The following is a 21,951-nucleotide window of genomic DNA, read 5'->3' on the forward strand; positions in this document are numbered from 1 at the left end:
ACAGTTCCTGGTTTTTTTTCTAGGTCGGGCTTTCACTTCCGGGTCCATAGTGACGTCACGCAGTTGTCAAAAAGTAATATCACACGAGATAGATCCACGAGTGAATTCCTTGTGCGTTTTCAAAACTTGGACAATAAATCAAATTCTGATAGAAGTCTTGCTGGTCTCCTTTTTCATTCGTTCGGTCAGTCGTTAACTTTAATAATCACCACTAGAGGACAGAATAACACGAACAGGGAAACAACTCAATGGGGAATATGAATACACTGTTTTAATGTGTTAATATCAATTCAAAGAAAGAATTCCTGAACGGTATTCATTCACATTTTTTCAGAAAATAACAAACGTTCATTGACGTTCAGACTGTTGAGAGCACAGCGCACACACAAGCAGTGTTTTGACTTGGCCGTTTTAACCAGGCGAAGCACTTTGACTCATTTCAAGAGAGTTCAACTATGGACATTTATTAAGGAATCGTCCTGCGGATACATAAGACTCCTGAAGTAGGACTCTGAAGTCGCTGACAAACTCAATCTGCACGGTCAAGTGGTCTAAAAGTTTGCCTCCGGTTCGGCCGACTCGGGTTCGGTCCTCACTGCCGGCAGCAGATGGATGCATAAGTACAGATGAGGATAAAAGGGGATTCGAACACGAGTACAAAGGAACCAAAGATAACGTCTTTAACCACTCAACTGTCTTCGGTTTGAAGAATTCTTGTTTGTGGTCGTATTTATTGAGATTAACAATTGTATCACCGACTCGTGGTAACGTTAAAAGGTATAACTAGTACACCGAACATGGGAAACATAAAGTGGTTTTAGCCTAATGGTTAAGCACGAGCCCAATGGTCCGGCGAGTGCGTGTTCGAGCCTTACCTTAATCAACTCTAAACTGCCTCCTTTTTTCCTTTCAAATTTGTTTCTTACAATTATTTTTTATTTTTTTTACTTTGTTCAATAAAGCTTTTGAAAAAAACAGCACGTGATGACGTCGTTAGCGAAAACCTATTTAAGCTGCGACTAATTGAACAAACGGTCTCTTCACCTCCAGCGGGACGCCTTCACGTCGACCAAAAGGTTGGACAAACTCGACGTTTTAACCGTCTTTTCTTACCTAACTTTTCCCCATTTTTAACATAAATTCACCTTTCAGCCTGTTCAACTCTTCCACGGCAAGTCGCCTGCAATTTTAAATGGCACTATGTTCGATTAAACTAACTCGTTTTGCAATTCTTTTTCTTTTCCAGCGTGCTGAGCAGGTAGGTTGCCGGCGTTTGTATTTCCACAATTTGACTGAGACTGTGCTCTTACATTGTAACTGTCATTTCTGTCCACAGGCTTCCATCTTGAAGTGAATGGTCAAATTGACTAGCAAAAAGCTTTTGGATACTTTTTTTTTTTTTTTTTTGGGGGTGGGGGGCTGTTTCCATGAGCTTACCTAATGTCATGTTGCTAACTATTTCTTTGTCCTTTCAGCCCACCCAGCATGTTGCAGGCCACTGCCAAAGTGTTCAGCTCAGCCCCGCTCTTGTCACTGGTGAGACAAAAACACTCATGCGCATACAATGATGATATCATGTTTTAATGCGTTTCAGAAAATGGCCATGAGCTACGCCAGCAGGCGGCTTCCAGTGATGATCTATTCAGGTGGGAACGCACAACCAACAAATGTCAAAGGTTAGTGCTGTACTTGACCTGATTGTTCAATGCACTCTCGAGACTGCTTGAAAAAGCACGTTGACAGTCTGGCCTCAAGTTGCTGTTTTGCTCCTGGATGGTGAGGACATCGTAAATGACTTACATTCACTATTCCTGACATTTTATTTTGTGCGCAGTTGAACGGCATCTTGACTTCATCCAGCGCTGCCTCAGGAACAAGGTAACGGCGAATGAGGCTGGCTTCGAGCATGCTGCAAAACAAAACGGCTGACGTGAACTTCGTTTAACACTTTTTCTTTTGCAGTTCCCCCAAAATCTGCACGGAGGTGAGAGTCTCTCGGGACCGCTGGGTTTGAGCACACTGCAAAACAAACTGGCTGCTGCAATCAATTTTTTTAAACCAATTTCTCTTTTGCAGTTCCCCCAAACTGCACTGCGACGCGTGTCTCCCGGGGCCATCAAAAAGTTAACTTTACCATTCTGTGCTTGTATACTTTTTTCTTCTGTCCAACAGGTGGCGCCAAAGCATCTCGGTCGCGGAGAACTTGGCGTTGACGGGCCCAAAAAGTACCGTAGATCTTTTTCTCCACTGATGCTTCTGTTGGAAAAGACTGGTTTTAAAAAAACTGACTTTGGGGGAACGTGAATTGGAGAAGTTGGCGCTAGTTGCAGCATCTCACAGAAACCATGCAGAGTGAATGTTGCGACTAGTGTCTTGCTGTTTTCCAGAAGTGATGTCACGCTGCCTGGATCTTTTCTCCCCCCGGCCTGCGATGTGACATGAAACCTGCAAGTGAAATAAATAGTCATGGCAATAAAACGTTGTTGCATGAAATACATTTTTGAGTGTGAGGCTCTTTGTTTACTCTTGCTTCTGCTACCTTGCTTCCGTTTCGTCAGCTGGAGGACGCCATCCAGGAGAGGAGCAGTCCGCCAACATGGTCAGATTCCTGCATAACACCTCCCAGGTCCTCTTCCTCACTGATGGGTGTCTTGTTTCAGATTTGCTGCACCAGAAATGCACTATAACTCTGTCCTTTTTCTTGGGTCCACTTCACCAGGCAGCGACTGTCGTCCAACACTTGGCTTGATCCCATCAGCTTGAACAAGTTTCTTAGTCAGCAGTAGGCTTTGAATGCTCGAAACTCCAGCCGTCTCAATGCCGTCTTTGATCCAATATTGTTTGTTTCCAGGTGCTGAGCCAAACGGTGATTGTCCTGCTCATGCAACCGTGAGAGCACTTGGTCAGAGTCCCAGAAGACGGACGTCTCTTCACCCTCTGCTGGTTGGTTTCATCACATTAGCGGCACAAGGTGACTTTAAACTCACCAGTGGCGTTTTTTTTTTGTTTTGTTTTTTGTCTTGGGTCAACATATGCTGCCACGGGCTGAAGACTTCACCAGGCAACAAAAAGCAGATGGCCAACAAGTCATTTAACTTGTAAGTTTTTTTTTTTTTTTTTTTGCTTTAAACTTTTCTTAAATTTTTTTTCTTTGGAAAAAAAAATAAAAACATTTAAAAACTTGTCTGAACTTTTCCTCACAATTCAAAACATTTCTCCGAAAATAAGTGGGTGGGATGAGAAACAGCCCCCCCCACCCCTTAAAAAATCTCAAAGCCTTCAAGAGTGAATTTGGCCATTCATTTCGAGACGAAAGCTGTGGAAAGAAATGATACAATTACAAACGCTAGCAACCTACCTTCTCAGCATGCTGGAAAGGGGAAAAAATATTGCAAGACGAAAGTTAGTTCAATCGAACATAGTGCCATTTAAAATTGCAGGAGACGTACCGTGGAAGAGTTGAACAGGCTGAAAAGGTGAATTAATGTGAAAAGTTACATTAAGTTAGAACGACAAGACAAAAAAACTTTAAGCGTTCAGTTTGTCAAACGCCGGCAACTTACCTTGTCAGCACGCTGGAAAGGAAAAAGAACATTGCAAAACGACAGTTAGTTCAATCGAACATTGTGCCATTTAAAATTGCAGGCGACTTACCGTGGAAGAGTTGAACAGGCTGAAAAGGTGAATTAATGTGAAAAGTTAGGGAAGAAAAGACGGTTAAAACGTCGAATTTGTCCAACTTTTGGTCATTGTGTCGACGTGAAGGCGTCCCCCTGGAGGTGAAAGAGACCGTTTGTTCAATTAGTCGCAGCTTTTTGTATTGTATTAAATAGGTTTTCGCTAACGACGTCATCACTTGTTTTTTTTCCCAAAAGCTTTATTGAAAAAAGTAAGAAAAAAAAAGAATTGTGAGAAACACGTCAAGTTGAATAAAATGGGAGTGTCCGGTCACTTCCGTGTATTGGACTGGAGGTATGTTATAAGTACCAAGGTGCGCCGAATTGTAGGCGGAGTTATAGTCAACTGTTGCACCGCCCGCTTGGCACACCGAACACCATGTGAACAAGTGTGAGTTTTGTACGGTGGCGACTTGGAGGTACACAGACGTGTGGGCGGAGTTCGAGTCGACCTTTACACCGCCCTCGCGGCTCGCCAACAATTATGCATTTTACTTTCATTTACTCGTTTAATTTTAAATCAAATCAGTGATCACAATGATGAATACGAAGGTTTGGGCGACCGTGCTCGTTGTTTTGTGCCTGTTGGAGTTTACGGTGACTAAACACTGTAAGTATATCTGTTCAAAATTATTTCTAAATATGCGAGTGAGAATAAAAGTCGTTTCAGTTGTTTTATGTAAACAGATTCGGCACGCGTTAAAATTCACTTGGGGTTTTTCTCGTCTAGATAAAACATGTTGCCGTGCATAATGTGGTAATATCGATAACACGATCATTTTAAGCGTGATAATTGTAATATGAAGACATACAGAGAGACTGCAAGAGTCAACGATTGGAACAGATCCATCGATCCTTGAAAATTGATCAGTCCGTTTTGTAGTAATGTAGTTATTTTTTTATAGCTCCACCAGTCGTTCAGGTGTACAGCCGGACATTAGGAGTGTTCAACAAAAACAACACCCTCCTATGCCACGTGAGCCAATTCCACCCGCCGGTGATCGAAGTGGACCTGCTGAGAAACGGGGTCGTGATCAAGGCGGCCAATCAGACAGAGTTGGTCTTCGGGACCGACTGGGACTTCCACGTGACCAAATATGTGCCCTTCGTCCCCCAAAGTACAGAGAAGTACAAATGCCGGGTGACCCACCTGGGGATTTCGAGGGAGTTTGTTTGGGGTACGTTTGCATTTTCAACCATCTGTACCATGCGAAAGGAATATTTATTGTAATCGAATCAAATCATTAACCACACTGGCCGGCCACAATATGATGAAATCAGTGACTTGATTTTATGATTTGTGATTAAATAAGAATAAAGTTCAGTAAACAGGGTAGTGAAGGGACTTACCTCACGCAAAAGGTCAAATAAGACACCCTGTTTACACTCTGATTATCTTTTTCTGCAGAACCGGACATGTAACATCTCCCCACTCACTTGTTTTGGGTATGCACTGATTTCCTTTTCAAAATTATTTCTGAAATGATGGACCCAAATTCTGTTGATATTTGTTGTGTTTACCAAGTTTTTAACCCTTTGTTTGCCGCAGGTCAGCTGTACCTTGAAATGAAGGGTCGATTACAAAAAGTAGTCCCCGATAAGAACATATCATTTTGGCAGTGATGGATTCTGAATACCTCTCAGAAGAAATGGAGCAGAACCAGACAAGTGGCGTGGCACCCTGCCTTGAACCGGTTTAGAACGAAAAACATTCGAAGATGGAATGTCAGCCACGTGATCACGCCCATTCATAGTTGGCCAGTAGAGGACAGAAAAACTACGAACTCTCAGGGGAAGCGTCGACATTTTTATCCCAAAACTAGCAAAACAAATAATACAAAACTGGAAACAACTAAACTGTAACTATATTACAATTTGTCTGTACAGAAAAAACACGTTAAAAGGCTTAGAACGGCAACTACGCATGGTAGGAGCGCCTCCTACGATTGCAGTTGCTGTCTAAAAGTTAGCGTCAGTCGGATAAGTAGTGCGCCAGAAGTGGTGTGAATAGGTTACAAAATAAGAGTATAAACAGGGAGTTCGTTGTCTCTGGCGTAATCTTGCTGATTTTGGGTTTGGTAAATGTGCCTTCAGTGTAAAATTACTTTCCCCATGTTATGTATACTGTACTCGCATATCACTCCTTATTTGCCCGATTGCATGTATATATTTATTAATGTTCTTTTACATGTTGAAATAAACACTGATCGTGCTTTTGAATGCAACAGCGTTTGTAAACTTGATTTTTGATCGAATGCTATTTCGTTCGAGGGAATTGTAAGCTATTTTGACACACAAGTGTAATATAGTGTTTCTTCATTAAAACGTGAACTGTAGTGGCCCCAGTCGAGCCAAGTCGCTCCAGGGCTGAAATTAGCCCCACTCCGGCAGTGATAAATGTGCCTTGAAAATTCAGGGTTTAAAAAATCACGAAAAAAACATTGCCCCCCCCCCCCCTTCATCCTCAGCGAATGACAGATGTGACGTCACTCATTGTTTACCACGGAAGCCCGGAGGGTGGCATACCGGAAAAGGTTCATGCAAGCCGCCGCATGACTACACTAGTGCGTGTCTGAGAGCGGACGGGAATTTCCACACTTTCACCAGAAGCAAAATAAAATTTGGGTGACACTCACGGCTGTTATCTGCGGAGACGGTCTAAAATGGACCCAAACACGTTTCTCTACAATGTCCCCCCGTTCGTCATTTTAAGATTTTGTGAAATCATGGACACGGGATGTCACCGCTATGGATGGCGCGGACTAGGTGAGTTTTTATTCATTTTACGATTAAAATTGGTGTCAAAATGTTTGCTTCGGTGGTCAAACTTTACGTTTGAAGAATGGACATGTGAAAGTTTTAGGGTGGCAGGAAACTTGGAAGCATTTTGGCGTGGCGTTTTTGTTATGAGCACATTTAAAATGAATGGCATAATCAGTATTTTTTTTGTACTTTTGTCACTTTACAGTCACATTTATAGATCAGGTTGGAATAATAATGCAAAATAACTAAAATCATTAAATAACCAAAATAAAATGCGTTAAGGTACACATGGAATGGTATCGAAAAATGAATTGCATTGCCAATCTTCAAATTAGCAGCCGTAATAGTAGCAGCACTTGTAAAGGTAACGAAGAAATCTATTATCAGTGACAGGAAGCATTCCTGCCTGTTACTTCTGCTTATTTGTTTAAATTGGGTGAATGGTTTGCCTCATTGATATAAAAATACACCACTCTTCTAGTATTTAACATTATCAACTGCGATTAAAAAGTAGAAATAACTATGACATTGGGTATTTACTGCATGTTATGGTTTCTAATGAAATGCCAAAGGGAAGCATATGGAGCAGATAAAGAAACGTTCTTTTTGTCATGTAGCATGAAGTTTGACCCATCGCAGCAAACACACTATGAGTGGCACCCACTGGAGCAGCGGGCTTGTTTAAGTTTTGGTCCCCCTGGAGCCATGTGTCCATAGGGGACTTAGGACTGGGTAGGGAGTTGTTTGGGGAGGGGTGGGTGGGTGGGTGGGGGGTTGGTCTTGAATCTGGGTCACCCTCGGGGTATTTGACGATCTTCAAAACTTGGACATGGCTGCCATATGAATGATGGTATAAATGACACTGGTTGAAGGATTGACTCTTGTGGGACACCGTCACTTTTGTTTGCAGCCTTAAATTATTATTATTATTTTTTTTTTAAAAGAACAAGTTTAAGCTTCTGTTACACTTTCACACAGCTGCCCGCATCGTCCCGAGCTTCACGGAGGTCCGCATGTACGAGCGCATTGAGGCAGGGGGTCGCAGTCCCACAAAGGAACTGCTATGGTGTTGGGCCCAGCAGAACCCGCGAGTGCAGGACTTGCTGGAAGTCCTGCAGGACATGGGTCACTACAGGGCCATGCAGCTCTTTCAGGACCAGTGTTATGCAGTCAAAGGTACCGTAAATGCTGCTTCCAAGTTTCCTGCACCCGGGCTATACATCAGTCAAGTAATAAGCACAGATGGTATGTACATTCAATGTATCTTAACTTTGTGTCACCATAAATCTTCATTGTTTACTCAATGTCTGTATTTGATATTTCAGCGACACCTTTGCCCCTGAGTAATAAATGCGAACTCACAGGACATCTGTCACCAACTAATAAGAGGGTAATGATGACTGTTTCTAGAATGATGCAATCAGCAAAAAGAAGTTTCTGGAGGACTGTTTTTTGTTTTTCTTTTCTTTTTATAGGAGGCCATCGGGTTTGAGACGAGTCATTCTCATGATACAATGAGTCCGAGTACGTAAAGAAAAACATTTCTCAGAATGATTCCGTCACTCACATATAGAATTTCTACATCCTGAATTTCTGTTTGCGCATTGTCTGCAGGAGAACCGCAGCCACAAATCAGTTTACAGAACATTGTGGCGGGAACCAGAGATTTTAACCAGGAAATGAGAATTTCGGAAGGCTGCTTCTCTGACGTCTACCTGGCACGGATTGGAGGCGACACATTCGCGGTGAAGCTTTTCAAACAGGTGACTGGAAAAACGGCACCTAATTTTGTTCTTAAGATGCCCTGTTGACATTTGAACCCATTTTTATAACGGTGTGACGTAACTCGCAATTTAATAAAAAATAAAACGATGCCACAAAATCAGGCCGCAATAATCCGTTTTTCATCCAGAATTGACTCAAGTCGCTGAACAAACGGATAACAGAAGTGAAAGTCTTTATTTTATTTTGAGCATAATTTCGGTTTTGCTCGAGTGATCTGATCATTCTTTTGCAGGTAAACAACGTATCCTGGAAGAAGCTGTGGGATGTGTTTCGAAAGGAAATGGAAACTCATCGATTGTACGTGTTATCGGTAAAAAAAAAAAAAAAAAATCTTGGCCTATCTTCTGCAGGACCGATTCTAAACGGCTATGATGTGTCGCAGGTGCCGACATCCAAACATTTTAGAGTTGTTGGGCTGCTTCTCCGATGAGACGCGCTACTGTCTGGTCTATCCTTACATGTCAAAGGGGTCGCTCTTCCACAGACTCCATCATCAGGTAGATTGATTTTGCTGCTCTTAAATGAAACCGCCAAGTCACCGGACAAATCATATTCATTATAACTGCGACAAGTGTGCACATGTGAAGTCTCCCTTTTAACGTGTGAGCAAACTAAAAGACTATAATGACGTCTACAGAACAGTGGGCCCCCTTTGTCCTGGCAAGAACGTCTCGCCGTCATCAACGGGAGCGCCAAGGCCTTACATCACCTCCATACGGCCCAACCATGCGCAGTCATCTGTGGGAATCTTTCCAGGTGCATTCTTACTTATGCTTCACGATGTCCTAAAAAAAAAAAAAGATCTCTGGAATTCTTCAAAATATACAGAAAATATATGACTCGTGTGCATAGTTCCAACATACTCCTGGATGACGCCATGCAAGCCAAGCTGTCCGATTTCGGCTTGGCCCGACTCCGTCCTCATTCGGCCAACCGTCTTTCCACCATCACCTTGGGTGCGGGTTCCCACGGCAACCCGGCGTACCTCCCCGAGGAGTACCTCCGAAATGGCAAACTCTCCGCCGGTTTGGATGTTTTCAGCTTCGGAATGGTGACGTAACTCATTGACTCTGTCATTCAACCAAAATTAACAGTTGTTGTCATAACTACGACTGCCAAAACAAAAATGTTAGTATCTTCCCATCAAATGTCACACTCACTTCCTTTTTTTTTTTTTTCACCTCATATCAATACAACACGTTTCACGGTCCACTGAATAGCCCAGTTTAAACTTCCGCTTTTGCTCTAGTTTCAAGTACCGACTGTCGGCGTGCAAGCAGTCTGACATAGCAGGAAATGACGCCGCAAAATGTTTTCAGGACGCTGTTCGGTAAAGCAACAGCGAATCAAAGCGTTTGTGGTTAGGATGGAAATTTTACACACGATACCGAGACAATACTGTGGTTTGAATTTGTCTTTTAAAATATGTTAACAGAATGAAACCTTTCAGGCACAGTGGCCACTACAGTGGACAGACTATCAAGTTATCAGGTTACAGGTTATCATTATTGATGCATGAAAGGGTTAAAAAAAAACCCCAAAAAATAACCTATCCGTGTTATCAGTGTCATGGTATCAGTGCATTTTTAAACATAGCCGCAGTCTATCCCTAATGATACATGATTCAATTTATGGTTTGTAGAGTCCCAAATCAAAACGACAGCATTTCACAATTGTGTACGCCCCTTCACATTTCCGTAATGCCTGCCCGTAGGTTGTCATGGAAACGGTGACAGGACGCAAAGTCGTCGCGGAGCAGCCGAAACGTACGCTGCTGGTGAGCGAAGACCGCGGCTGAAACGGCAACAGTGTGTCTATTCAAATTCAAGTTTAAAAAAACCAAAAAAAGAACGTCATTATTTGCATCTCCTTTCAACAGCGCGATTTGCTCACCTCCGAAGCGGAAGACGGCGGCGGCGTGGACTCTTGCCTGCAGTTTTTGGATGCGTCTGCCGGTCGATGGCCGACGTCTTTGGCGCGCAGTCTGCTGGATCTTTCCTTGCAATGCGTCGCGAGTCACCCCAGCAGGCCCAGCATGGAGAACGTAAGCTCCGAAAGTACATTGGGAAATCATTTTTTTCCTGTCAGGGGCCAGTAACAATTAGTTAAAATCATATTAAACATACTTTTAGAAATAAAACCTGCATTGTTTTTGATGAACGCTTAGGCCTACTATGCTACTGAATTTTAACGTTGGCCATTATGGTATCACATGAATTTTAAGAAAAGTATTTTCCCCCCCCAAAAACTAAAACTAATATTAAAACTAATAAAAAAACAAACCCACTCTGCAATTAAAAAAAAAAAAAGATAACTCATTATCATAAAAATTCTACAACCATTATAACCCTGATGCACTGTTATGTTTGTGGCCATGTCATTTGCATTTTATTTATTTTTTTAGGTTCTTCAGACATTGGGTCAGTTGCTTCCACCTCCCAGCTACTTGTCTTTGGATCGCCCTCACAGTCTGGATGACAGCGCCCCGATCGGCATCCAGCACAGCCCGTCACCCAGCATCCCCGTCGAGCACGACGAACAGCGCAGCCTCCCCGGCTCGCCGAAGCAGGCGCGGCCCTGCGAGTGCAGCCAGTCGGAGGTGACGTACATAAGCGCCACCGAGACTGAGGATGTCGAAACCAAAGGAGAAGGAAATCCGTCGTACGGAAGCTGGCCGGTACAATGCAGCTGCCAAGCTGAAACAGGTCTGTCCTGTGAGGACTGCAGGGCGAATGGTTTTAGCAGTACGAACTCGGAGTTAGCTAAGTAGCCGGCCTTTGTTTTTCTTTTTAATGTTGTAAGGTGTGAAATAAGCTCTTAAAAGGTTTTTCGTGTTTTTTTTCTGGACACAATTTTAGATGAAGCTATTTTTTGTTGTAGTAAAGTATAGAATTTCATGTACCTCATATCATCAATTAGTGGCCTCGGTGATTCACTGATGCTTGAACAAATAAATGTCTTCCCCCCCATTGAGTAAACACAGGTCGCCACTAAATAAATAACTAAATAAACAACCCTCGCAAATGTTTGAAAAATATGGTGTCCACCACCCCTCTACAACATTTCCGGAAAATTGGTTCTGTGTATATATATATATTTTGCAGATGCAAAATCTACGTTTATAACTCTAACACACATAAACACTATGAATAAAACTCAAGCTGTGATATTTGAATATTTTATTCTGGAAAAACATTGCAATAATATTTTTTTTAAATTGAGATTTGTTATGTCAGTTGTATGACCAGGAATACACGAGCTCAGAACTCGTCATCAATTGCATTGCATAAATTCCGATTTTTATACTGAACCTGAATGCAACATCAGCTGTCAGGGAAACGTTAGTTATCTGCGTTTCAAAATAAAATCAAATAACGCCGAGATGTGGAATACAAAACGATATACGCTCACGATACTGAGTATAAATTGAATCATTACTTACTGAATAATTTATTTGTAGAACACATGCTTACTTAATGCTGAATGCACCGATTTTTTTCCAGATTAAAAAAATCTCGTTCATTGCTAATTTAATTCCGAAAAGTCTCTTAGCGGAAATAGTGTTGATGATTTGGTAGTGGGCTAAGTTTGTCGTCAACACAACTGTGGCCTCCCAATCCACAACCACCTGGGCGTGCGTTGAATTGAGTCATTGATACCGTTTTCTGCACGGTCGTTATCTTTGACCGAACCTCGGTTGGACAAGTGGTTCGAGGATGGTCTTGTCCACAACACAACAAGTTGCCCTGGCGTTCACGGCGGTGCTGTTCACGTTTGTAGTCCTGCCAAAGCTGTTCGGCGTCGGCACTGGGACGAAGGAATCGAGGCTCGACCCTCGCTACTCCAGAAAAGGTGACGTAAGATTATTAATGTGTGAATGCGAAAGGTTTTTTTTTGTGTGTGTGTAATTCTTTCCAGTATTTTTTAAATAATGGCTTATTATTGTAATTACTTCCTCTTGGTGACGCACATCTTCTGTGTGCACGTCGCTTTGACTGCTATTTTATTCCATGATATTCTTCCACCTATTTCCTCCACTTCTCATCATTCTGTTTACGTCATAATTCCACCCAAAAAAATCGCGATATCCGCGTTTTTTTAATCTCATTCAAAAAAAAAATCCCGAAATTTCACACAATTCCACATTTATCACAAACAGAATTTATATTCGTTTAATCCTGACATACTTTTCATTTCTTATACAAATATAATAAAAGCTTAAACTCGAGTTTCCATTGTCCCTGTTCTGGTCGCACAATTTTCATGGCAGGTGCGCTTCGAGGTCCGCCGGTCAGCATGGGAGACCCCAGCTCACATCAGTCGGCCGAGAACATGCAGCAGATGAAGAAACTGATGGAGCAGGAGATGAAGGGCGACAAATTCAAATCCAACAACAACGGGAAGGGCTACGTGTTCACGCTCATGCCGTTGTACGCCATTGGGGTCGGAGTGTTTGCGGCATACAAGTTTTTGAAGGTAAGCCCAAATTCGCAACACCAATCGAGTGAAATGAACATTGACGCGTTCATCTTTCTCTTGACGTAACATGTGACATTACTCAATAGGGCCTGACCGATTAATCGTTAAAATTGGCTGATTTGAGCCCTTTTCAAAAGAAACAGTAAATGCTTTCAAATTTACCACTGAAGGTTGTCTTTATGCCATTGTCCACTGGAGGGAGCTCTGACGCCATCCAATCCAAAATGCGTCTTTTCCTGATGAGGTCTCCCTTTTTTTGTTTAGTTTAGTTTTTTTTGTTGTTTTTGTTTTTTTGTGCGACCGCGCGTGACCGCAGCCAAGCATTCATTTACAGCGACAATGGTGGAGTTCCGTGTTACGGTCGCGTTGCCAAATTTTCCGGTAGCATGGTCCTCCACCGTCAACGTGAAAGTGGAGATGGAGTGCAGTAAGTCCCCACGTGCTGAAAAGTTTTGGGTGAGCATCCACGTTTTCAAATTTTGTTAAAAAAAAAAGTCCATGTGTGAACTTAAAGCAGTACTGTATTATGTTCTGCCTGTAATTACTTTGATTTTATTCGTTATGTATTTTTGAAATTAATCGGCCATGTAATCAGTTGCCGAAATTATTTTCTGCTAAATATCGGAATTGATATCGGGCGAAGAAAAGTCACATCGGTTGGGCCCAGTTTGCCGTAAATTAAATCATAGTTTAATTTACCTTTGCGGAAAATGTAATAGTTATGATTTTTTTTTTCCTTCTCCATCTGCAGATCAAGTCTTCAGATGACCAAGCACAAAAGGAGAAATTTACGAAAGGGGCCAAAAAGTCGGCCGAGGCAGGTGTGGTTTCCATTCGCTGCGATTTTCCATTGGAATACTTTCTCTTTGTGTTCCCGCAATATTTACTTACCACAAGTAATTGACACGTGTTTATATTCCCCCCCCGACAGAGAACCAGTTGAACGAACTGGAACAAAGGCTCGCCCAAACAGAAAGGATGCTGAATTCTATTCTCACCCAGCTCGACCCGCTCACAAACTGGTGAGCGGGTTGGATATTTGCTATTTATAACATGTACACGATCATGAACCCACGTTTGCATAGCCGCGTCAAACACAAAAAAAAACCCAACGTGTCTCTTGTTGTGCGTCACCAGCGCAAAATCGGTGGCCCAGGAGCAGAAGAACGAGATCATGAGCCAACTCCAGACCATCCGCGATCTCATGAAAAAGAGAGGAATGGACTGCCCGCCTATGAACGGTGCGTTCGAGTGTCGCGGACGTCCACGCTCTCGACGCCGCATTTTGCATCTTATTTGACTCTCTAAGGCGGCTACGTGTTGTTGCAGCACGCCACCCGTGCCCGATGGAAAGCATGTAGTCGACTTACACCCGCTGACTGATTTGAATGTTGCTTTCTCAATTTTTATTTATTTTTTTACACTGAGTACTTTGCTCTTCAAGTAGCACCAAAATAGGAGTTTATAGGAACCAAGTGTTGATTAAAAAAAAAAAATCTAAAAACAGTAAAATATCAATTGTAATTTTTTTTTTTTGGAAAAATAAGTTAAAATGTTTATGTAAAATAGTTAATTTTAGTCATAAAATAACACTGGTAATTTTAATAATCAGAGATGCAAGTAAACATTTTTAGATTGTTTTATGCTTTTTCAAAAAAACTATTCAGGTTGAACAACAGGTAGATTTTTTTTTTAAACATAACTATAAATGACAACACATGGTGATGTCATTTATAAATCAAATTTTAAATATGGGGTTTTCCATCTTTTTTTTTTTTTTTAACTGGCCCAAAAAATACAGTGACATGAAGCCTCTTCTTAAATTTTCTTGTAGCCCAGCGTAATTCCTTCTCTCGAATTTTGCATTATTTCACATTAATTTTTAATTCATTTAATTGTCCACATTCACCAATATTTTAATGTAATGTGAATGTAAAAACAACTATTTTCCTCATTGTTGTATTTTCATTTAAAAAACGCATACTCCCTCTAGTGGTAGTAGAAAATCACTACACGAAGCGTTCAAATTGTGCATGTTAGTCTTTTTTTTTTTTTTTTTAAATAATTGAATCCATTGCAGCACATTTGTGAAGTTCGGTTATATTTAACTTTAAAGTTTGCCATGATTAAATTAAATATTTTTTAACTGTCTGCGTTCCGCTTTTGAAGTGCTCTATAAATTAAATTGGGGGGGGGGGGGGGTTCGGGACGATTGTGCACCACATTTCGATGAAATGCAATTTCTTATTTTTCTAACGTCGCCGCAAATGATTTCTCTCTTTCAGAGGCCTGCTTTGAGCAAAGCCTGGGCAACCTCATCGAGACGCTGGGCGCCAGCGGGACTTCGCCGGCCGGAGACCCGCGTGCCGAAAACCCCTCAGAAAAGCCACTCGATGTCGCCGAAGCCGGCGACGTCAAGGAACCTCCCCCGGAGGAGGAGATGGCGGAAGAGAAAGATGACGACACAGAAGAAACGGAGGAGGTTAAAAAAGACGAGGAGGAGGAGGAAACGGAGGAAGGAGACGAGGAGTTTGATTTCATGCCTTCGCTCGCCGCCACAAACTGTGAGGAGAGCGGCAAAGAGCGGCAGGCGTGCGGCCTCAGGCGGCGCAATGTACCCGAATGAACTTCTCGAAGGAAGTATTTTACCGTATATGATTATTTATTCTCTGAATATTCGTCCCAAAATGTGGATCTATTCAGTTTCATCGTCCACCAAAAAAAAAAAAAAAAAAAAAAACTTTAGAAGTTGTTGCTGATTCAGCGTTAAGTGCAGTAAGTCTTCTGTGCAATCAGCAGCTGTTATTATATGTGGAAAACAATACATATATTAAAAAACAAATAAAATATGTGCCTTTTTAAAGCTGGGATGATACTGACTCACACAAAATTAAATTTTTGATTTAATCACATTTGTCAGAGCTCCTCAAGCTGGCCGGGGGTCTCTATTTTCACAACTGCCGATGAGACCGGGCGTCGATTATGGGTAAGCCTTTTTATTTTCTTCTCTCTTGACAAAGGGCTTAAGTGTAACAAATGCATTCTCGTAATTTTTTTTTCCCTTTCTCTAAAATGGAAAAAAAAAAAAATTACAATGATTTAATGCCCGAGTAAAGGCCACCCGAGAGCAGTCGATTTGCCGTTTGGCATTCCGAGACTGTTGGAGCAGCGGCCACTATTTGAGGAAAATAAAATGGTACACAATTTTAGTTGACGTACCAAATTTCCTCAAATAATGGCACCCGCTCGAATAGACGCCGCCACACCCCAAATAATTGAATAAATTAGAACCACACCTACAGTCGACATCACTCGCAAGCTCAAAACGATATTTTTAAAAATATATATATTCCTTAACATTTGTGTAAGTGCCTTACCCCTTATCGATGACCAGTACTCGTTGAAGTTGAGGAAATGGGCACCCTTTTGCCATTTTGAGTCACTGCGGCGAAATGACAATTTCTTTGACCACGGTGTCTTAAAACGGCACTTCTGAACTGTAGGGGGAGCCCTGGAGCTGAAGGGGTGGCGGGGTAACCAAAACATAACTTGAAGTCCTTTTGAATAAGTTTGTGACTGTTTTTGTGACTGTGAAATTTGACGGCGTGGTATGAATAGTTTTTGAAACAAAACGGTGGCCCCTCACATTTCGTCTTTCGAATCTGCCTCGTTTTACTTCCTCAATGACTTTTCAACGAAAACAAAAGTGGTCCTGAATAATTTCCGTTTTATTTGGATTGTGTCGCCCCCTGTTGTTCTGTTATCTATACATTGTGTGTCACGTGAACGGAAATAAATAGAAAAGAATCACTTTACTACATTTCTCGTCGATTCGCGCTGAGATGAATTCACGTGTATTTTTTTTTCGCATTCGCCATTTTAGCAATACGACGCAATTTGCTAACTGTGACCCGATACAATATTTTACATTCTTTGAACACTGCGCTCAAATATAGCTGCTGGTTTTTTTTTTTGAACGCTGGGAAATATCGGAGAAAATATGAACTTTTACCGTCGCGACACCTTTTCCATCGATGTCTCCTTCCGCCTCAATCGCTACACGGTCAGGACGACAGTTCCCATTGTGTCCTGTAGATGGCGCCACAGTAACACAATTACTGTATATCCAGTCCAGAAGGTAAAAGATTCTTATCTGCCCTCACGCTGTAGTTCCAAATACATTTCTCGTCTCGTCGAGTTGCTAACCGTTATCTGTGCGTGACGGGAATGCTAAAATATTTAACAGGGCGAGCACGTATCGTATCCTGTCAACATTATTGGAAACGTGACCTAATTAGGAGAAGTTCTGCCGGGTGAAATGAAGCAAACGCCTTAATCAGGACTCCTAATTGGATATGCGGCGTTTTATTAATGACTTCCTCTCATTGCGGCATGGAAACAAAGTTGTGGGATTGGTCGCAAAGTCGCTTCTCTCATTAAGGAAGGCCACGTTTAATCAGCTCAGTGTTTCCTCCAATGGGATTCCAGTTTAATCCCGCCTGTTCATGTCTTGTTTTATTCTGCTAGGTGCTTTCGGAACGGATGTTAAAGTGCCGTCACCGTTAGAAGAAGAAACCCAATAAAATTTCACGTATGAAGTCCACAAAATGACAAATATTCCTTCCAATTGTTGGAGCTTTGAAGGTGAGGCGGAGGTATCGCGCTTCATCATAACTAAATCTTCTAGACACTCTTGAAAGGGTCAAGTTTCGAGGACAACACTCCCCCTCTCTCTCTCTCTGTCTGGCAGGCATTTTTGCTCTGTCACTCCCTGATGTAAATATGTTTCAACAGGATTAATAGTCATGCACTTGAGATGGAGTGGAATATTCGAAGTTTGTTTTAATGCTGAGCAGATAAAACGTATTGGCCCAGAATCTCTTCTTTCAGACCAAATGTTACCCTGCGATTCCTGATAAGGATCAGCACTCCGGCTGCTCTATTTTTAGAGGTAAGATATCGCAAAGATGTGGGGGGAGAAAAAAAGAAGACTCAGTCTGGGTTCTATTTTCAACGACACTACGGTTGCTCCAAAGGGACTTAGGAATTCCAAGGACTGCAGTTGAGTCTAATGGGTTATTGAAGTTAAGGTCACCTGGAATATATTTTATTTACCTCTTCCCGTCAGCCCGGGCGCACTTGGGAGTCCCGTCTCTTGGCTCGCAGCCTTCATTCTGCGTGATGAATGATCTCATTAGTCAATCACTGAAACAGCCCAATTTTCCGCCGCCACCAAAAGGGCCCCCCCCCCCTGCTTGAAATGGAATTGGGTGGCAGCGCGTCTCGGAAAAAAATGAGTAATACAACCGGAATGCGCGTTTTATTTATTTATCTTTTTCTCTCGCAGAGGTCCGTCGGCCTAAAAATGCAGCAATTCGAAAAAGGATCTAAAAAGTCATCCGGGGTCACAGCCATTTTGTGGACTTTTGCATGTGGCCCTTCCCTCAATTTTCCATCTGGATTGTTTGCTAGTGGGGGGAGGACCTCTGATTGTTGAAATCTTCAACGTGAACCCCTTCCAGCATTCATAACACGATTCAACATGGTCCAATAATTTGAAAAATATCCCACGCTAACCTCAAATCTTTATTAATTTCACTCCGCACAGATGTAATCACAACAAATGTAATGAGTAATTAGGTTACTCGGAGGCTGTCGTTTCACAAAGCTGCTGCGCTGGGGAATAATGATGCGTGTAATTAAAGGCGAGCCTCCTGCTTTGTCTCCCCTTGCTGATTGAGTTGTGCTCAAACTTAAGACGTCACTTTCTCCTCCTCGCGCATTAGAAATGGAGCGCAGACAGCGACGTTTCCTCAGCTTCTTTAAAAGAAAACAAAAACAGGAAATAAAATGTAAAACCTCGTATTTAATGGTTGGATTCATTTAAAGGGTCATTTTGCAGCCCCAAAAAGGGGCTAGACACGCCTGCGGTGACGCGTCAATAATTGGCGGGGAATTGTCGCCCCCTTGTGGAACGGTAAGAGGTCTACAAGCGCATATTGAATGACGCTGTGAATTGTATCGAGTCTGAATTACATAAATTATCCCCAAAAAAAAAATGTTTGTACAAATTGTCCTTCAATTCCAGAATGACGCAAAGTTTTGTTTTTGTTGCTGTCGATCGCTCCAAAGCAAAAAGCGCTGATGGATGATTCATCTTTTACAAGGATAGAAATCGAAAACTGCCTGCGTGACATATTTAGATATGCGTTTAATTTTTTTGGGGGGGATTGGTGGAGGGAGGGGGGGGGCGTGACGCTGACGCGCGTCTCTGCGTCTTGGATGAGGACAGGGGGGGGGGCGGCGGTGGAGGAGATGCACGTAAACGCCACGGTCGTCTTGACTCAGTCGGTGCCACCACAACAATGGGCACCCTTGCGTTTTTTTTCCCCTCCCTCCAGACCCACCAGGTCGTCCAACGGGTGAGACCGGCGATAAAAAACCACCCCGACGGCGCTTTGTGACTGAGCAGCATCAGGACCGCGGAGGGCGCGTGCGCTTTCAACTTCCACCCCGCTTCTCCCATCGAGTCATGTCTGATCCCGAGCGATGGGTAAGTTCGACGACAACGAGAGGATAATCCTCAACGTCGGGGGCACCAGGCACGAGACGTACAAGAGCACCCTGAAAACGCTGCCGGGGACGCGCTTGGCCCTGCTCGCCTCCGACTCGGATATCGGCTCGGTACTGGATCAGCTGCAACAAGTTCCCGGCTTCATCGAGTACAACGCGCGGACCAACGAGTACTTCTTCGACCGTCACCCGGGCGTCTTCGCTTACGTGCTCAACTACTACCGCACCGGTAAACTCCACTGCCCGGCGGATGTTTGCGGACCGCTTTTCGAGGAGGAGCTCTCGTTTTGGGGTATCGACGAGACGGACGTGGAGCCGTGCTGCTGGATGACGTACCGGCAGCACCGCGACGCCGAGGAGGCGCTGGACGTTTTCGAGCTCAACGTGGACACCGGCGAGCAGGAGGACGACGACGTGGCCAAGAGGCTCGGCATCGAGGACGTGGCCCCCGAAGGGAGCGGCAGCCTGTGGAGGAAGTGGCAACCGGTCGTCTGGAATCTATTCGAGGACCCTTACTCGTCCAGGGCGGCCAGGGTAAGGAACGCCAGTGTTTCTCAAACTTTTTGCACCAAGCCCCCCCGAAAAAAAGGACCTCTACTCATTCCACCATTTTTATCCAGTAGCATAGTAGGCATAAGTGTTCACCAAACACACAATAATTTTATTCCTGAAAACATAAGCAGCGACGGTCAGGTTTTGCGTTTTTAGAATGTTCAAACAATCAAACGTTATCATACGGTAACGATGATGTTTAGAATCGGAACTGCATTTTTGCTCAAGTCGTGTCATCAAATCATACTTTTTCTAGTTATTGTTGAGATTGACACAATCAGGATTTTGGAGCCGATTGCAGATCGACAAAAATAATTAGACCCTAAAAATGTGTGCCAAAATGCTGATAAACATTCATATGCGGATAATCGTGGGTGATTTAAAAATCTATTTTATTTTAATTGAAATAATTTTTTTTAAATTCAGTTCGTTAAAAAGTGCTTTTTTAGGTCCTGTTTTAGTATTAGTTTTAGTTTTTTTCAAATGACTGGAGGACTCTAAGGATAGCGATCATTTTTGTTCGTTCTGTAAACGGAAGATGTCGTTTCACTTTTCATTTTCGAAAAACGTTTTTTTTAAAATTTGATTTCGTGAACGATATTTTTTTCCCATCACTTTTTAGTTCTTTCATGAGTTAGCCTCCTTGACGCAGACCCCGTGCGGCCTCACCGAATGCACATGCCAGAAATCGCCATTGATCAGAATATAAAATGCGTCCTTGATCTTTTTTTTTTTTTTTTCTTGTCACTGGATCTGATTCGATTGCGCAAGTGCTAATGATCGCGCTAACCATTTGCAGTCCACCTAATATTGACACAAACCAGGACAATGGGTGACAAGCCTCCGCTGCCTACATATGAGATGTTGCTAAGATACCGATGAAATCGGAGCTGCTTGCAGTTGGCCTCAACTTCCTCTTTCGGCTCACTAATTAACTTACCTTTATAACTCTGCATTTGTGCGCACGTATTGATTTATTTTTTTCTTCCAGTTTTTATAGTTGATATTTGCTTTGTTCCAATGAGCATAAAAAAAAAATGCTCGATGCGTTTGTGTCTCCAGGCAAGGCCGAAGCCCAAAAGTACAAGTCTGTCCCTTTAATGAACTTGCTCACAGGCGCTCGCGCCAGCAGTCATCTTCTCGTGGGCTCCCCCGCGCTGTTTCTATTGTTGTAGCCCGTCCTGCTCTCTCTTCCCTCTCGCGCGCCGCCTCTCCGATCTGCAGCCAGCGCGTTCGAACTTGCGCGACCCAAACAGGCCTGCGAATCTGTCGAAACGTACCCGCCTGTCAAAAAGGATCACACACGTGGCATCCAGAGAACAAAGTTGGAGTTTTAGTCCACGACAGTAACGTCGTAATATTTCCAGCGCAAAATGACAATATTGTCGATGAAGAGAATAAAGTCAAAATTCATGAGAGAATGAACATTAAAATGAAATAAGCCTCCGATATGACTTTGCCTTTGTAATTTTATTTCTTTATGCCTCGTGAGCTTTATTCTCATAAATTTTCCACATGACCATATTTTCCGGACTACCAGGCGCACCTAAAAGCATTCCATTTTCTCAAACGTCCGATATGCCTTCTATCAATATTCAGATTTCTTATTAGTATTTATTATTAGTAGTAGTATTGTAAATATTCTGGAAAATGCTTTGTTACAGCTGCAGTGATTGTGAAAGCGCAATATAAATAAAGCTGTATTGCATTGTATTGTATTCCCTTTAGCGCAGCACCCTCTAGTGGATGCATAACGCCACTGCAGCCGTGATTGTGGCTTCCATTCTATGCGGCTTATAATGCGGTGTGCCCTATTTATGAAAATAGTTTTAAAATAGGCCATTCATTGAAGGCATGCCTTATGCTCCGAAGCACCTTATAGCGCAAAAAATATGCTAATAAAAAAAATATAAGCTTATGGAGTTTTTTTTCCTCCATTTGGGGAAAAAACATGCGTGACTGTAAGTAACAAACTACGGAAAGCCAAATAACAAGAGCCACTGATATCATTTTCCATATCTGTGTTGAGGCGGATGTTTTGCTGCCTGTACTGTAGCCCTTCTCTTTCGGCTCACATGCCTCACCCACGCGCACCCCCCCCCCCCCCCCACGTCCGCTTCCC

The 21,951-nt window shown here is 42.7% G+C and overlaps 4 protein-coding genes and 1 long non-coding RNA gene across 23 annotated transcripts in view; 4 read left to right on the forward strand and 1 right to left on the reverse strand.

The window, feature by feature from the left end:
- Nucleotides 1-1,560: 1,560 nt before the first annotated feature.
- Nucleotides 1,561-4,635, reverse strand: LOC147186084 (uncharacterized). Of its 6 annotated transcripts, none has more exons than XR_015099221.1 (6): nt 4,490-4,635; nt 3,655-3,773; nt 2,540-3,468; nt 2,339-2,445; nt 2,135-2,256; nt 1,561-1,909 (listed from the first exon to the last, which is right to left on the reverse strand). It is a non-coding gene; the product is annotated as an uncharacterized LOC147186084 (long non-coding RNA). The 6 variants fall into 6 exon arrangements; XR_015099223.1 differs by lacking the exon at nt 4,490-4,635 and having other exon boundaries at nt 2,540-3,316; nt 3,450-3,468; nt 3,655-3,975; XR_015099222.1 differs by lacking the exon at nt 4,490-4,635 and having other exon boundaries at nt 2,540-3,370; nt 3,450-3,468; nt 3,655-3,975.
- On the forward strand, nt 4,064-5,902 carry LOC147186085 (beta-2-microglobulin-like). Its single transcript, XM_086103147.1, has 4 exons — nt 4,064-4,287; nt 4,583-4,855; nt 5,086-5,123; nt 5,227-5,902. Exons 1-3 carry the CDS (start codon nt 4,215-4,217, stop codon nt 5,097-5,099), a joined length of 360 nt encoding a protein of 119 aa, XP_085959273.1. The 5' UTR covers nt 4,064-4,214; the 3' UTR covers nt 5,100-5,123; nt 5,227-5,902.
- A 291-nt stretch (nt 5,903-6,193) lies between these two features.
- irak3 (interleukin-1 receptor-associated kinase 3) lies at nt 6,194-11,239 on the forward strand. Of its 4 annotated transcripts, none has more exons than XM_086103145.1 (12): nt 6,194-6,443; nt 7,419-7,685; nt 7,766-7,830; nt 7,916-7,964; nt 8,055-8,203; nt 8,458-8,522; nt 8,608-8,722; nt 8,863-8,981; nt 9,078-9,276; nt 9,940-10,002; nt 10,105-10,269; nt 10,630-11,239. In XM_086103145.1, the coding sequence occupies exons 1-12, from the start codon at nt 6,341-6,343 to the stop codon at nt 10,993-10,995; spliced, it is 1,725 nt and encodes a 574-aa protein (XP_085959271.1). In that variant the 5' UTR covers nt 6,194-6,340; the 3' UTR covers nt 10,996-11,239. The 4 variants fall into 4 exon arrangements, with proteins under 4 accessions (XP_085959271.1, XP_085959272.1, XP_085959269.1 ...); XM_086103146.1 differs by having other exon boundaries at nt 7,419-7,616; XM_086103143.1 differs by having other exon boundaries at nt 8,863-9,276.
- Nucleotides 11,240-11,780: 541 nt separating this feature from the next.
- LOC147186087 (uncharacterized) lies at nt 11,781-15,567 on the forward strand. Its single transcript, XM_086103130.1, has 6 exons — nt 11,781-12,077; nt 12,496-12,701; nt 13,456-13,525; nt 13,636-13,726; nt 13,842-13,945; nt 14,990-15,567. Exons 1-6 carry the CDS (start codon nt 11,942-11,944, stop codon nt 15,328-15,330), a joined length of 948 nt encoding a protein of 315 aa, XP_085959256.1. The 5' UTR covers nt 11,781-11,941; the 3' UTR covers nt 15,331-15,567.
- kcnc2 (potassium voltage-gated channel, Shaw-related subfamily, member 2) overlaps nt 15,555-21,951 on the forward strand; it is a 30,426-nt gene continuing 24,029 nt past the window's right edge. For 7 of the 11 annotated variants that reach the window (XR_015099216.1, XM_086103129.1, XM_086103124.1 and 4 more), the window contains exons 1-2: nt 17,342-17,655; nt 19,106-19,811. Coding sequence is in view for 10 of the 11 variants with exons in the window: in XM_086103129.1 (XP_085959255.1) it covers nt 19,254-19,811 (558 nt within the window). In the remaining variant the exon portion in view is untranslated. Of the gene's footprint in view, nt 15,691-17,231; nt 17,656-19,105; nt 19,812-21,951 lie in introns of those variants that run through there. The other 4 variants (XM_086103119.1, XM_086103121.1, XM_086103120.1 and 1 more) reach the window with 4 other exon arrangements.

The sequence above is a fragment of the Hippocampus guttulatus genome, chromosome 22 (assembly GCF_054856545.1).
Source record: "Hippocampus guttulatus isolate MCC_2025c chromosome 22, RoL_Hgut_1.0, whole genome shotgun sequence".
Lineage (NCBI taxonomy): Eukaryota > Metazoa > Chordata > Actinopteri > Syngnathiformes > Syngnathidae > Hippocampus > Hippocampus guttulatus.